General features: G+C 30.1%; 1 protein-coding gene across 1 annotated transcript in view; it reads right to left on the bottom strand.

Moving 5' to 3' along the window:
- LOC107449950 (uncharacterized) overlaps positions 1–17,050 on the bottom strand; it is a 246,812-nt gene that overhangs the window by 27,221 nt on the left and 202,541 nt on the right. Inside the window, exon 2 of the mRNA XM_071185666.1 lies at positions 3,968–4,011. Coding sequence (XP_071041767.1) covers positions 3,968–4,011 — 44 coding nt within the window. The remainder of the gene's footprint in view (positions 1–3,967; positions 4,012–17,050) is intronic.

Consider the following 17,050-nt stretch of genomic DNA (forward strand, 5'->3'; position numbering starts at 1 on the left):
TATTTTAAAGTGATAGTTTATGAATTGTGAATCTTGGTTTAATAAATTCAATTTAGTAGATTTTTATCCACCACTATTTCTAAATAGTTCTTAGGCTTATATAATTCACCACTTTATAATACCTATGTCAGGCTATGCCTTTTAAAAAGCATACAAAAATAGTCAAATGTTTGCAAAAATTACTTTGCAGTTATATACCGTTTTTTTTAATTATTTTGTCGTGTCCGGAGCAGTCGGTATCTCTGAGTACAACATTTACCGAAAGGCAATTTTACTCAAAATTATATTTTTCTTAGGTTGAAATTATAAAAAAATTTACTAAAATTACTAAAATTTATTATGCTTTTATACATATGTTGTAATTATTTATATGTGGTGGTGATCAAACTCATTTATAATTACTGTTATAATTCAAAAAGTTTATTGCAATAACATGAGTTTCGCTACCACTTTAAATATGAAAATAAAATCTTTTGGCAAAACCGGAAGGCTTGGTGGCTATGAAAACAATAAATAATTTAAAATTCGTTCTCCTTTTTCACTTCAGATTTTTTTAAAAGCATAAGTAACAATATTTAGTTTGTTACTGTTGCGTACACTCCAACATTTGAAGTTTCTGCGAAATATTTATTCTAGTGCTAGTAAACTAACGCAGGGATGCCAAATTTCTATCCTTTTGAGGAAAATTTCTTCAAGTGATATCTAATTTTATGTTTTTAATGTATGATTCTTTGTTTTGTAAATTTAATCTATTTTCCACACCAATGTTTGTAAATTACTCAATCCTTAACTTTTAAGGATTTGGAGAAAAGACATCGGAAATAACCACTCTGAATTTTAATACATCTATAATTTAACTATCACTTTATTGTTCGATCGCAGGACTAACAAATTATTCCTTGTAAATTTTGCCTAATATTATTGTTTTTTTCTACGTCTGAAGTTTATGAATTCAATTTTAAATGATTTAACACATTACTATTTAAAAAAAACTTAACAAGGCTATCAACTTTCTACGTTTTTTGGAAAAGTTTCTTCTAGTTGTAGCTAATGTTTTAATGTATGATTCTTTGCTTTGTAAATTTAATTTAAAATTATTTTCCACAGCACTGCAACTAAATGATCCGAAAGTATTAAACGTCACTTAGTTCTACCTCTCTCTTAATGTTTTGGCGAAATTATCAAAAATTAAGAAAGCTTTATTATTTATTGTCTACCACTCCAGAGATGCCAACTACTCCGGACAAGCCGATATAATTAAAGGAACGGTAAATACTGCAAAGTAAATTTTGCAAACTTTTTGCTATTTTTGTTTGCTTTTTAAGAGTCATACACGCCATCACTTCCGGATTTTCTGGAAGATTTTGTTTTCATATTTAAAGTGGTAGTATATATATTCCACTTTTTCTTTTATAAACTTAATTTTTAAATGATTTTGATCAACACTATTCTTACAAAAATTAAGCACATATATTAATATGCGTTACTATCATGGTTGTCAACTTAAGTTCTCTCAAATACAACGTATTTGCTTGCTTAAAATTGAAGTTTTAATTTAATTTTAATACCACTGGGAAAAATGATAATGGAAGGGATTAAAAGTTGGCAGGTATGAAGAGGTATAGCATGACATAATTTCTTCAAAGTGGTGATTTAAATAAGACTACAAATTATTTAGAAGTAGTGGTGGATAAAAATCTTCTAAATAGAATTTTTTAAACCAAGAATCACAATTAATAACCTACCACTTTAAAATATATATTTGCTGTCCGGAGCAAGTTGGCATCTCTGCCACTCTATAAAATGTTTTCCAGAAATGTAGTAATTCAGCTTTGGAAACTTAGAATTGCTCTTTCATCACTGGCATTTTAAAAACAGAGTGTTGATTACGACTGTCAAGTGGATATTAATTAAGAGAAAAGTTGACGTTTTGCACTCCACCATCACCTCCTACATCAAATAGCCTCCACACGGTCTTTTATAAGTAGTCCGCGCAGACTATTTAAAAAGTAATTGAGAGAAGTTTATCATATATATTTGAGAATTGAATCTGTAGTGGTTGACAAGTGAATAAGACAAACAAATAATATTCATAAATAAAACAAATTTTGAGTCATATATTTGCTACCACTTTCTTATTTTAACTAGATTTTGTATTAAATGACTCATTCGGAAAGTGAATATCATTCAAAGAGGTCTGATCGGACTATCTATAAAAAACCATGTGGAAGCTTTCAGTTATAGGAGGCGTTGACTCCACTGTCATCTTTATGGCAGGGATGCCAACTGCTCCGCTTTCTGGAATAGTTTTAATAAAGTGGTAGCCTATTATATTGTAAAATTCGCCAGAGAAGGATAGTTACGCCCACTTTTTAATAGAGCATCCAGTAGAATGATGCTGCAGCGTTGCATTTCATATGATGCTTATAATTTTTGATATTTAGTGGTGAAAAAATTACTTAAAACGAAAAATACTAAACTAAGAGTAACTTAAATTTCGCTACCTCTAGAAAATACTCTTTTACAAAGCGGAGCAAGTTGGCATGGTTGGCTATGGTGAGATAAAAAGTCGCCACTTGAAAATTTAAAATTTTTGAATAGTAATCTTTCGTTACCACATTATTTTATGATTGTTAGTTGATGTATATGTTGCACAATATTTTAAACAAATTATTGTTTACATCAATCTAAACAGCATTTTAAAGTACTCAGAGTGCAAAAGGTTCAAGTTGGAAGGAATGAATATTAACTGCAAAGATCGTTTTTGGCATTCAAATGACTTAAGTGCTTGTAAATAAGTATATAAAAAGCTCTTTAGAGAAATGTTTCCCAAACTTATGACTTTTATGTACCCTTTCTACATTTTTCGTAACGTTGAGTACCACTAATAAAAAATTAATGCATTTTTTACAATAAAAAATTGCACGAAAATTAAAAATCACAACTGACTGTTGACACTACTAATTATTAACTGTTAACTCTGCAAAAAATAGCCAATAGAAAAATAGGTAAATTTCTAATCGTAAATTTTCATGGCTAGCTTTGTTTTTAAATAATTTTTTTCTTTTTTTTGAAATTTTCGTCTGTTACGAGATATTTCGCATAAGAACACGTACCTCCACTAAACTGTTTCCGTACCCCTGGGGGTACGCGTACCACGCTTTGGGAAACACTGCCTTAGAGCAAAGGATTAAATTATTTATTCATAGTGGTGTCCGATATCATTATAATAAACTGTAATGATACCAAATGATCCGTTTTTTTTTCAAAAGAGTTAATAAAGTCGAGGAGAATTAAAAATCTATAGCTTGCAAAGTTTGTTCATTTTTGCAAATGCTTTAAAAGTCTCACCCTGCGATATTTGGCTCAAAAAGATATTCTATACTTTTGAATTATTAATAAGTTGCAAAAAGCCAAATTAATTTATATAAAATTTATCAAACCGAGAATTATACGTTAAAACCAAAATTTAGCAATCACTAAAAAAATGTTATCGAGCTGAGCAAGCTTACGTCTCTGCATCCATCAAGGATAATGTCGAAGCAAGGAGCTCCGAGCCTAGGGCTCAACACTATTCCTAGAAAGGATAGTTCCTAGTATATACCTAGTAAAAATTAATTAAGTTGTTTTGCCTTAGGTTGAATCAATAATAGTTAATTAGTTGATGGAAAGAAGGAAATGATAAGGCGGTTAGCAAAAAGTATTTATACACGTTTCCCTCCTCAAGGCTCTCATGAATTCTTTCGAAAAGATAAATATTGCTAACTCAATTATTTCATTTTTAAAATTTATCTTAAAGAGGCAAGACATTTTTGTTCCCTATAATACATTCACATAATTATGTATATTTTAATCTGAAATTACCCGACTGCAGTTGTCGATAAAAATAGGATATTTTGTGCTATTGTTCTTTTTAATGAAAATTGTTAATTGCTAAAATAATTCGAAAATTTGAAAAAATTGATACCTGGTTTTTGTTGCATTCTCCACTCCACAACGATAATCACAGCTCTAAAATAAATAAATAAAAAATGTTATAAGTTTATACTGATATAGTTCAAATAACATTACATAAGCTAATCTTACTTTAACAGGTTGCTACAATAGACGGGTATAGCCGTTTGATTTTTGCAGAGTGTCTACTGTCTCAAACAAAAATCTCTTTCAATCGATCTGTGAATGATCACTTCTTTTTTTTAAAAACTAATTCCTATTCCTCAAGATCGGATTGATTGGAGAAATTGTATCTCAAAAATGCTTTAAAATCTTCGAATTCGGGATAAAAATCACGAAAACTTTCGTGATCGATAGACATCCTGGTCTTGTATATTTTAATCATTAAAAAAAAAAGAACATCATTAGAACCCCGAAAAAAATAACATTCCTGGTTACATATCAATTGTTTTAGTGTTTGTTTTAATTTTTTAACGATGATTAATAGCTACTTAATAGGCAAAAATTCACCAATTATCTGTTCAAAATAAAAGTTGTATGTTATTAACCACTTTTAAGTCTTGTGGCTTCAAAATCTTTTGAAACTTCACATTAAATGCAGGAATTAATGCTCCTCTCATAAATTACTATTTAGAAAGGAGTTTAACGTTTAATATTTTGAAGAGAGGTTCCAGGGGGAGCAGTTGGGTTCTTCCAAATCTTTTTAGAGATAGGACATTTGTAAAAACAATTTCATCATTAAAAAAACTAAAAAATTGTGTTTCTTCGATTCAGAATTTTAGTTGAAACCAAAGAATAAACAAGAAATGCTATTATAAAATAAAAAATAAGCGAAACCAGTGTACTGTAGATAGTTCATATCTACCATGTCCTTTAGTGCGATCCCAAGACAAGTTTGACCTTATTTTCAGTATTTACCGACCACTGCATCAGAGATGCCAACTTGCTCCGGACAGCAAATATATATTTTAAAGTGGTAGTTTATCAATTACGATTCTCTGTTTAATAAATTGTATTTAGTAGGTTTTTATCCACCACTTTTTCGAAATAATTCGTATTCTTATATAATTCACCACTTTCTTATACTTATGTCTGGCTACACCTTTTAAAAAGCAAGCAAAAATAGTAAAATATTTGCGAAAATTACTTTGTAGTTATATACCGTTTTTTTAATTATTTTGGCGCGTCCGGAGCAGTTGGCATCTCTGCTGCATATTAGTTTCTCTTTGTAGTCTTTGCCATGGTTCTTTTTGTCAATTCGAGTGCACATTGCATATACCATGGGTGAAAGCCCTTATATAGCAAGACGGAAAAGAGAAAAACCTGGTACGTAAAACATTTCATTCCAGCATTTTTTTTCGAAAAAAATGAAATATCTGTAACTATCAAGATTTCTTTTATAATTCTGGCATATATATAAAACTGCTTCTATTCCAAAATAAAGTAGATATTGTTGAAAAATTTAAAAAAAGAATAAGTAAACTCCTCCCCAAAACTAGCTATAACTGAAATGGTTTTACTACCAGCCTTTCCTCTTTTCCGTCTCGCTTTCACCCCTGGCATATACTAAGCAAGAAACCAAATTTTGTCATTTTTGGTTGTCTTCTTTATTAGGTTCCAAACTATTATTATTGTAACATGCAATAGGTATTTTAAATAATGCACTGCAATAAAAATTTATTACAGGCATTAGAAACCAAAGAGTAAAATCGAAAGAATAGAAAACTGTAGATCTTGCTTAAGACGGCAACAACTGATCATAATCGATATAAACTCTTATTGTTTAGTATGTTGCCGTTTTGTTACAAAATGCCATAGAAGCGAATAGGGAATTGGCATGTGTCAAAAATGAACATTGTCTTCCAAACTTTAGTCATAAAGGAAAAGCATATTGGTGGATGAAGCTTCTAAGTGATGCCACTTAAGTAGCTTCATCCACTTAAAAGCACTCATTTTTTTTTCATTAAAAAAATTGAGATTTCTCATGGAAAGTTCTTATTTTAGCCATATTTAACTAAGCATCATCCATTTATTTGCCAAGTCATTAAATTTCTGAGATATCAGAGTATGAAGTTACTAAGTGATAATTTTTGTGTGTTTTCGAACTTATGAACGTTCAAACTGCGTTTGGCTACAAACAGTTCACAAGTAACCTTAACAAACCTGCCCTTCAGCTGAAAATTAAAACGCCCAGAGTTAGAGATTTATAGATTTTTCCTATTGTATGGAAGTTTTCGGATAAGAAATAACTTCCATTTTATAATTTATTGATTAACGGAAGTAATTATATCTTACTTTGCCTGAATATTACTTATACAGTACAATCAACTAAGGCAGTATTTTTTTCTGAAATAAAAAGTGATGCTTATACTTTAAAGCAAGATAGTTACTATTACAGTCGAACTCGTTTATAACGAGCACAAAGGGACCGTAACATGTACTCGTTAAAGTCGAGTGCTCGTAATAAACGGGTCCTTAAGGCAGGCTTGCAACCAGAAGAGGGGTGGGGGGTTGGGAGGTCAAATTATTGAGTTTACATAAAATTTAATTAATACTTACTTACTTTAATTAATTTAATTAAATACTTTTCTTAATTTAATGATAACTCCCCCCCCCAACCAGCAAAAAATTTCTAGTTGCGCTACAGTCTTAAAGGAAAGAAGCAATAAACGGAAAGAAAAATAAAGGAAAAGATTCTTACCAAAACATTTATTTTTTTCATTAATCTACATATTTAAAATAGTAGTTTGTTAGCTTACTTTGAAGTTTCAGTTCGCGGTTTTTTTTTTATTTCGCGCGCATTTCTTATCATTTTGAAAAAAAGATAAGACAGAAAGACTAGAAAGATGAGAAAAAAGATTGCAAGACAGAAAAATATTGCTCGCTAAAACCGAGTCTTGCTCGTTAAAAGCGACTTCTGTTCCATAGACTTAACATTGATCCAACCAAATATTCTCGTTTCCCTCGGTAAATCCGAGTTCTCGTTAAATCCGAGCTCGTTATAAACGAGTTCGACTGTACCAACTTATACTTTTTTCTCTTATAAATACTGTTTCATTATTTTGACACAGAAAATGTCTAGACGAAATCAAAAAGAAAAATTCTCTTGAAAGCAAAACTGAGTAAAAATATGGAAAGCAATATTGAGTCTTGTTAATCATTTTATGTGTTTTTCACATTTCTAATAAAATGTTTGACAGTTTGACATAATTTTTTGTGACATTTTGTTTTTTTTCTTCTGTCGAAATGTTTATGCTCAAAGAAATAAATATACTGCAATATTTTATATATCTTTTCATACTGTCCTACTTCTCGGCCAGCGTAGAGAGATTATTTCATCCGCAAAATAAGCTATAAAAGAATTTTAAGATACTCGTTTGGAGAAAGGCATATGAATTACCATTATTTATATTCTAGCTCCGGTTATATTACTGAAACTCAATAACTTAATATTTTTCAATCTTTAGTTATTGATAGTTTTTTTATGATTTGATTGTCTAGTACAACGGTTCCCAATTTTTCTTTTCCAGCTACGGAACCTTAAACGATCGAACTTCTTTCGCCGGAACCCTAACTTTTAAACAAAGATCATTAGAAAGTGTGAATATGCTAATTGAAAAAGAACTTGATTACGAAACATTTCATGGGAAGAATGAAATTTTTTCTTTGTTTCTTCAATAACAGCTTTAAAGTTAGGTTTTATGATAGGCAGTTGAATTCGCAAGTCTGAAGCGGCATTTGGTATGGTTGGCGTGAGCATAAATCAAATTTAACACGCTCACGCCGGGAAAAGAGGAAATACTGGTAGAAGAACTATTTCAATATTAGATAATATTCGGGAGGAGTTAATCTATTCTCAACAATAACAATTCACTGTAAGGAAATTTATCACAGCGAAGAAGCAATTCAACATAAAAATTGCATCCGTTAAAAACAATTGGTAGTTATGGATTTTTATTATTCCCGGAAAAAAACTAAACAATGAAATTTATTGTTACCAGTTTTTACTCCGGTGCGCTGCCAAGATGAGAAAAATCTAGCGTGACCCAAAGGTGGGTCACCCCGGCGCGAACGTGTTAAAATAAATTGAATTATAATTTTTGAGAAAGAAGTGTTACAAACTTTATCGAAGAAAAAAAATAATTCTTTAATCTTGAATTTGTTTATTTATCTTAAATTTTTTTTATAAGTTTGAATGTTAAAAATATTGTTGCGATCATTTTTAAAGCATGTGTTTTAGTAATTTCTTCTGTATATTGTTATTATAAAATAAAAACTTGTATACAAACTTATTAGTTTCAAAAATCATTGTTGGTTAAAGAAAAGGGTTCTGCGGAACACCTTTTGGAAACTGCTGGTATAGTAATATCGTTACAACGTTAGAATTAGTCTCTGACAGTCAGATTGTCTAGTTAATAGTATCCTACTTTATAACCAGCGAAGGAAAGCTATTACTTTCGCAAAATAAATTATAAAAGACATTTTAGGTATTAATTTGAAGAAAAGTACATCAATTGCCATTATTCATGACAAACAACTGAACATATCGTAGGCAATCTGAATTAAATAACACTGTAATTTTTCATTTTAAGTTGGCTACTGGACCGCATTGGCCAAGATAGGCAAAATGCATTTTTAGACATTTAATCACTAGTTTATCTCAGGTTTAACTATCTTTTTTAAAGCATTTCTCTCTAGTGATAACGTATCTAAGTTTATCTTTTTATATTCAGTGCGCATAAAAATAAACGGACCACGCTAAATAACTTTTTATCTAATGATCGAATTTTTACGTTCTAGGTCTCAATCTTAATGCAGGGTTGCCACAGACTACTAAAATGCGACTATTTGCTACTATTTTCGGCCTTAGGCGACTATGGTGACTTTTTTTACCTGAAAAGGCTAAAAAAGCAACTATTTTCAGGAATAGGCGACTATTGGGAGACTTTTTTACTCTTAGCGAAGTTTTTTCGCAAAAATGAACGTTACTTTTCAGTCCCCTCACTAAAACACGTACTTATTGCCGCCTACCATGTGTGTAGTGCAGTTAAAACAAATAATTTTTTTAAAAATTAAATAAAGAGTTTAGTAATGTTTTGACGCTTTTTAATAATTTAACATTAGTATTTAAAGTATTTTTTTTAAAAAATTTTATTAAAATTCTTTCAATACTTGTTTGTTTTATAATTTTTTATATCGTCAGTATCATTTTTAAACAAATAAATCTTTAGTCGATTTTATTTTCAAAAAAGAAAAATAATAAAGAAAAAATATTTTTACATTTATTAAATACAGAATTTGACCATTAGTCAATGCTACTTTTTATTATTTTAAATAAATAAATAAAAGAGGGTCTAATGATGTTTCAAATGCAGGATTTTTTTTTCAACAAATAATGTAAAGAAATTTTTTTCTTTCCAAAGTGAACATTTCTTTGGTTTGTTTTCTACTTTCGTTTTTCTTCTTTTAATTTTTAATGCATGTATGTAAAATAATTTGTTATAGTGTTATGTTTAAACCAATAAATCATAAATCAAATAATGTAAAGAAATTTTTTTCTTTCTAAAGTGAACATTTCTTTGGTTTGTTTTCTACTTTCGTTTTTTTTTTCTTTTAATTTTTAATGCATGTATGTAAAATTTTGTTGTAGTGTTATTTTTAAACCAATAAATCATAAATCATTTTTAATTTAAGAATAATGAAATAAAACTTGGGTTTGCTTTTACTTTGACTTCTTTATTATTTTAATTGAAAATATTAAGCAATGATATTGATGTCATAATGGAATACGTTTAGAATTAGTATTTTCTTTTGTAATAGATTTATTTCTTTTTATTTATTTTTGATTGATTTAAAGATTTGCCATAGGTAATTTTAGAACATATGCTAAATTGCGATACATCGCTTTATCGCGATGTATCACGACTTAAAATTTCTGAAACCACTCAGTCCTAATCATAGTATATGACAAACAAGCTATAATTTTAGTTATTTGGCTATTATTTCTGATAAATTTTTGACCCTGTTCAGGCAACTATTTTCGTAGTTTTAGGCAACTATTTTCCTTCTTGAGGCTACTAAAAGTAACTATTTTTGTTCCTTTTTTGCTGTGGCAACCCTGTAATTGCTAAAGAGGGTGATCTCAAATATGCTAATTAATTAGTGCAGACGATATTTTAAGTTATGAAATCAGACACTAAAATATTTTTCTCTGAATAAACACACCTTTTTTTCAGACGGATTTAGATTTCTGACCTCCAAAATATAGGGGATAGCCGCTATCTGGGAAACATGGTCCCAATAGTTTGGTCAGGAGAGCTATCCAAAGTTCGATCCCCTTAATGTTAATTTCACCATATCTCGAGAATCTTTTAAGCGAATTGAAATATTTTTGCACACAATTGCAAGATTTATTTAGCCAAAGATAATTCCGTGGCAAATGCAACTTTTAGTAAGTGTTTGTTCTAATAATTTTTTAATAATAATAAAAAAAAATTTGAATTTTAAGGTTTGCAAATTGTTACTACGTTTTAAAGATTGCAAATTCAATTTACAAAATACGAAACTTGAACAAAATCGGTTGAGTAGCTCCTAAGTAGTTCCTAATCGGTTGAGTAGCTTTAGTTTATAATTGTCTAACACTCTATGAAATATTGTGCAAAAAACGTATTATTTGTTAGATGAGAATGATTTCAGATGGACAAAAATACTATTAATTGCTAATTTATGACAGTGGATGCAAAATTCTTACACTTTCTCGATATTCAAAGAATTAAATAATTAGAATACCGTCAGTCTTTACTTCTTGAGGGATAAAAGGACATGCTACCGAAATGGAAGCTTTGGCAATAAATTATTTGAGGACCTCAGATCAAGCAGACAAATACATACTCAACCTATTTCTCTCTTTGCGACATTAATCGAACCATGAAAAAAAATATTAAAGTATCCCTTTCACGGGCACTCAAATGACCTAAGTACAGTTAACCTTAAAGGTATTAGATTTTTTAGGTTAATGCAGTGGAACTTAATTAGTGAAACGAAATTTATTTTTGATTTTTTTTAGCAGTATGTAGCTTTTTATACAAAGATGCCAAATATGTAAAAATATCAATTTTGAATTTTTTGTCCCTTACCTTGATTTTTCAAAAGCTCGGTAATATACAAAACATAATACATTTTAAAGAGACTTTACTTTAGTTAGTTTATAGCATTTAATGTAAGAAAAATCCGATCAATAGTTATAACTAAGGCCCGGATTTTGATGACATTTGCATTTTTTTGCATTTTTTGCATTTTTGGACATTTTTTGTCCTTTAGAGCATTTTTTGAGATTTATAGGGCATTTTCTTTAAAATTTTGGGGCGTATTTTGCATTTTAAAGCATTTTTTAAATTTTTTGTTAAATTTTTCTAATTTTCATTATTTTTTATAATTTTTTATTATTACACTGGCTTCCAAACAATGAAGAAAATTTCTAGGATATTAACAGGTGAAGCAACATCTTTTCAAATTGAAGAAGAATTGTCAGTAAGTGTGACCGTCCTTTTCAAGTACGCACCAATAACATCAGTAGACGTTGAAAGAAGCTTCTCCTGGTATAAAAATTTGCTTTCAGACAAGAGACGCTCGTTTACATTTCAAAATATTAAAAAAAAAATTAATAATCCACTGTAATTCTGATATTTAGTAATATTATGAGATGGAAGTTGTTATATTCATTTAAGTTTCTATACAAAATGAAAATGTTTTGGAGTCAATATATTTTCCTTTTTTTTTTTTTTTTAGGATATAAAACATATTTTTCAAACTTTAATGAACGTAGAACAAGTATTGCATTGCTTTATATTTTTTGAAACGACTCATAATAATTTTAAAGAGTAAAACATTGTTTTAGTTCAATATTTTTACTTCTATTTAAGTCATGTCATAACGCATTTTTAGCGCAATTTTAGCATTTTAAGGGCATTTTTTTCACTTTTAAGGGCATTTTTTGCAGTTCATAAGGGCATTTTTTGCACTTTTTAAGGGCATTAATTGAGATTTTTTAGGTCATCAAAATCCGGGCTCTAGTTATAACCTTATCAGTGTGGTACGTGTGTTTTTCCCTCTCAATGATATGAAATTGTAAAAAAGAAAAGCTAAATTTATTCATTTATATTATTTGTGTAATTTACGTAACTATAAAAATTAGTTGTTTTTAGGCACTAAAATTTAAAAACAAGAAAGAATTTTGTATTAACACATTGCTGACCGATCACGAGTTAACTCGTGTTTTCGTTAGCAGTGATCTCGTGGTGACTATTTTAAAAAAAATGGGTGTAATTTTCCTTACTTTCCCAGTTTTACTATTTAATCCTCTACCAATTACCGCCGGAAGTAATAACTTTACGAAACCTGATATATTTGCAAAACTTGTGGTGTACCATTACACATAGGTGATTGTTAACTTTTTATCGTACGGCATTAAAAATTAAAAGTTTATTTATATTGTATTACTTCCACATCCGCTTTTAAAACAATAGCCGGGCACATGGGGTAATTTTCAGAAAAAGTGCCGGTCAGCAATGTGTTTATTAATCATATCGAATTTTGTCTCCTAAAGTTGCAAATATTGACTAAAAATTCGACTTGATCATTACTAAAACAAATTATAGAGATTAGAAATTCTCAACCTCTCACATCATTATCATACAAATATTTTTAACTTCAAATAACCCCAATCATATTTTTCTTTTATTAGAAAACGTTCACATAAATCTAGAATTTTACTAGCTATTTCAAAGGTTTGAACTCTCTTTATATTTTCTATAAACTTTACATTTTCACAAAAAATATGTTTTTCGTCAAATATTTATCTTCCCGCCGAAGAAGTTTAGCGTTTTTCCAGAGTCTGATTTTTCAAATTTTTTTTCAAGGGGATTCAAATATTGAGAGGCAAAATAAAAATTCGTTTTGCTGCCATAAAATTTTCCATTTGTCTTCACTTTTCAGCGTTTTGAATATAAAATTTCGTATGACGCAAAAAAAGAAAGCAATTTACTTAAGTGGAAAAACCGAAGAAAATAAAATGAAGAAGAAAAAAAATAACGAGATACACTGCCAGTTTTCTGGAACATGGGAAAATACTAAATAAAAGAATGAGGGTAAAGCGTAAAAGAACTTGCATAAAGTAAAAAAAGGAAACAAAAGATCGAGTTAAATTCCCTTTGGAATCGTCTGCTTATACCGGAGTTCTTTAAGTTTCCCTATTTTTCTACGCAACTACCTTTATAAGATAAAAGTTTGCAAAAAAATCAATACTTCTAAGCTCGAAATGAACAGCAGAGCGTAATAAATAGTTTTCAAGGACATCTGCTAGACTAAAAACAGGACACATGCTTGTATAGGTACCACTATAAATTTATTCCATACCTTATAGAATTAGAGTCAAAATACTTCCGGCGTTTTTCGGGAGAAGTACTGTTGGCTCTGGGCCAGCAATCAGCAGTGTGTACTGAAAAATAAATTTTCCGCAAACCGCAGCAGATGTTTTATGGTTGATTAAAATTTTACTGTTTGAAGAACAGTTCCAGCAATTTTTATGAAACTACCGTATCGTATTCCCTCTACCCGGGGTAATGGAGTTTTAAAGTTTTCTTCTTAAAAATTATAGTTTACCCTCCAGAAATCGAATTCTTTTTAAAGTCCATCATAATTCGGATAAGTTCATCTTTGTTCGAAATCGTTCTAGTTACTTTCAGGCAATATTAATTCCAAAAGAAGGATTTTTTTTAAAAAAAAATAAAGTACAATTTTTAAAAAATTGTACATGAAAATGAAGTTTTAATTTTTATAGGTGGAAATACTTTATAATTTTTCTGAGTGATACTACACGACCTAACACCAGGGCTGCCAACTTTCTACTCTTTGTAAGAAAATTTCCTGTAGTGTTAGCAAAATGTATGTTGTAATTAATGGGTGATTCTTTGTTTAGTAAATTTGATTTAAAGCTACCACACATGTGAATGATTCAAAACGATGCTTGTGAACGATTAAAAAGTTCATATAAGAAGCTATTATATTCCAGTTTATTGCAGAAAAGCTTTTAAAATGTATGCAAAAATTAATCAAAAATATTAAAACTTTGGTTTTGATAGTGTACCACTCTATAAAATAGTTTGCATAAAGCTTATAGTTTGCAGCCCTGCCCTAACCAACGTCTCCTACAACTGAAAGCCTCCACACGGTTTTTTATAGGTAGTCCGATCAGACCACGATGAAGGTAAACCAGTTTGCGAATGAGCCCTTTAATAGAAAATTTAGTTAAAATTAGAAAGTAGCAGCAAATGTGTGTCTAAAATTTTTTTAAATTTATGAATATGATTGGTTTGTCTTATTTACTTGTCTACCACCACAGATTCAATTCTCAAATACGTATGATAAATTTCTCTCAGTCATTTTTAGAACAGAAATTGGGTTCATGCGCGCAACCGGTTCGCTTCTTAAATAGTCTGCGCAGGCTACTTATAAAAAACCGTGTGGAGGCTTTTTGATGTAGGAGGTGATGCCCTAACCCTCTCGAACACGAAGTCAGTTTTGAAATCAATTAAAAAACTGAAGGAGGTAGAAACCCAGCGAAATATACTAGATAAGGTTTATTCGCCAAATGTTAAAATTACTTATAGTGATGATGTGCCATCTGTTAACCCTTTCGCGCCGACTGTCACAAATACGTGCCAGCATAAACGGTATCAATCAGGGTAAAAAGATAAAACTGGTAATCGAAGAAATTCTTTAGCAGTTTATTTGTGGTCTGGGTTATAATTGTTTAATTTATTTAATTCACCATCACTTAGTTCAAAATGAAATTATTTAGTAATACTTTGAACTAACATCTATATTATATAAAACGCTAATACGTACGTATGTATGTATGTATCAATAAAACCGATGATATTTCTTTTCTCGCGCTGGCAACAGTTTTCATTTTTAATTGATTGGATTCGGCGCGCAAGAGCACGTAGTGAGCAACCAGATAACAATAACCAGAGTGAGCATTATCAGGTTGTTCAATTCAGATTCATGCACTAAAANTTTATGTATGACTCAGACTTGATTTTATCAATTATTGTTCATTCTGAGATTTAACTTAATGTTAACGCAGCACCTCCCTTCCCATCCACCACATATTATCCAATTTAGATGAAAGAGCAGATATCCATACATGGATAGGTACTCTGAAAAAAATTGATTAGTTAGTTAGTTAGTTAGTTTAAAACAGAAATTGGGTTCATGCGCGCAACCGGTTCGCTTCTTAAATAGTCTGCGCAGGCTACTTATAAAAAACCGTGTGGAGGCTTTTTGATGTAGGAGGTGATGCCTTAACCCTCTCGAACCCGAAGTCAATTTTGAAATCAATTAAAAAACTGAAGGAGGTAGAAACTCTGCGAAGTATACTAGATAACTTTTAATCCTTTCCATTATCATTTTTGCCAGTGGTATTAAAATGGAATTAAAACTTCAATTTTAAGCAAACAAATACGTTGTATTTGAGAAACCTTAAGTTGACAACCATGATAGTAACGCATATTAATATATGTGCTTAATTTTTGTAAGAATAGTGGTGATCAAAATCATTTAAAAAATGAAGTTTATAAAAGAAAGAATAGTATATATTTACTACCACTTTAAATATAAAAATAAAATCTTCCTGAAAATCCGGAAGAGTTGGCAGGTATGTATTCGCCAAATGTTAAAATTACCTATAGTGCTGATGTGCCATCTGTTAACCCTTTCGCGCCGACTATCACAAATACGTGCCAGCATAAAACGGTATCAATCAGGGTAAAAAGATGAAACTGGTAATCGAAGAAATTCTTTAGCAGTTTATTTGTGGGCTGGGTTATAATTGCATACCCTCCAACTTATGAGGATTTTGAAAATAATTCTTTCTAGTGGTAGCGAACCAAAATAGAAATTTTTAAAGCAAATGGATCTCTCATAAAACTTTTATCAGAACTTAAGAATCTAGCCATATGGCCTGCACTTTTATAAGTAATAGTGGACAAGTTACGCTAAAATTAATTTTTTAAAAAATATTAAGACATTAATTTTGCTACCGTCTGAAAAGAAGATTTCTGAAACTACGGAAATTCCGTAGCAGTTGGAGGGTATGTAATTGTTTAATTTATTTAATTCACCATCACTTAGTTCAAAATGAAATTATTTTGTAATACTTTGAACTAACATTGATTATATATATATGAATAAACTAACAATAGTTAAAGTAAAAGCAAAGTAAATCTGTAAAATTAGCAACGCCTACATTTAAGTTACCGTTTTTTATTTATTTACATCATGATTCTGATTTTGTACGAATGCTTTTATGAATCACCCGTCCCCAAGGGGTTAAGAAACTTTGTAACGAATTAAAAAAAATAGTTAGATTAAAACTATGCATTTCTGTCACGTTCCGTTTTCTTTTTATCGGTTTTTCATATCTTCTGTCATCTTTGGGGCAGCTGGTAAATGTTAGGGTGTCTAATACCATTTACAAAAAATAAAATAACGGTACATAAAATATAACATGTGAAGCATTTGACGCTAAATTGAAATATTTTGTTTTAAAAATTACGTAAAAAAAGAGAAGAAACGTATACTTGTAACAAAAGAATTGTTCGATGCGTTTTATAAAACAATCTGGAGGTTAAACCTTTAAGTGTGCTATCTTGAGACTAAAATTTAAGTTCAATGTAAATTTTTTTAAAGTTTCTAAAAAAGTTGCGGCCATTTTATTTACAAAGCCATTATTTTAACTAAAGATTCTTTTTTTTTCTTCTCTTTTAATAACCGTCGTTGAACAGCCGACCCAATTTTATGGGTTTACGACTACTAACGTTCAACTCCGTAGCCTTTGTATTTTTAACCCAAACGAGAAGACAAGGGAAGTCAGCACTGTGGTCGGCGCAATACGGATGTAGAATTCGCATCGACTGGGATTCGAGCCCGGTTGGCGGCATTGGAAGGCGAATGCTCTACCCCTATAGCAGAGATGCCAACTGCTCCGGACAAGACAAAATAATTAAATAAAACGGTAAATAACTACAAAGTAAAT

The sequence above is a fragment of the Parasteatoda tepidariorum genome, chromosome 9, assembly GCF_043381705.1.
Source record: "Parasteatoda tepidariorum isolate YZ-2023 chromosome 9, CAS_Ptep_4.0, whole genome shotgun sequence".
Taxonomy (NCBI): Eukaryota; Metazoa; Arthropoda; class Arachnida; order Araneae; family Theridiidae; genus Parasteatoda; species Parasteatoda tepidariorum.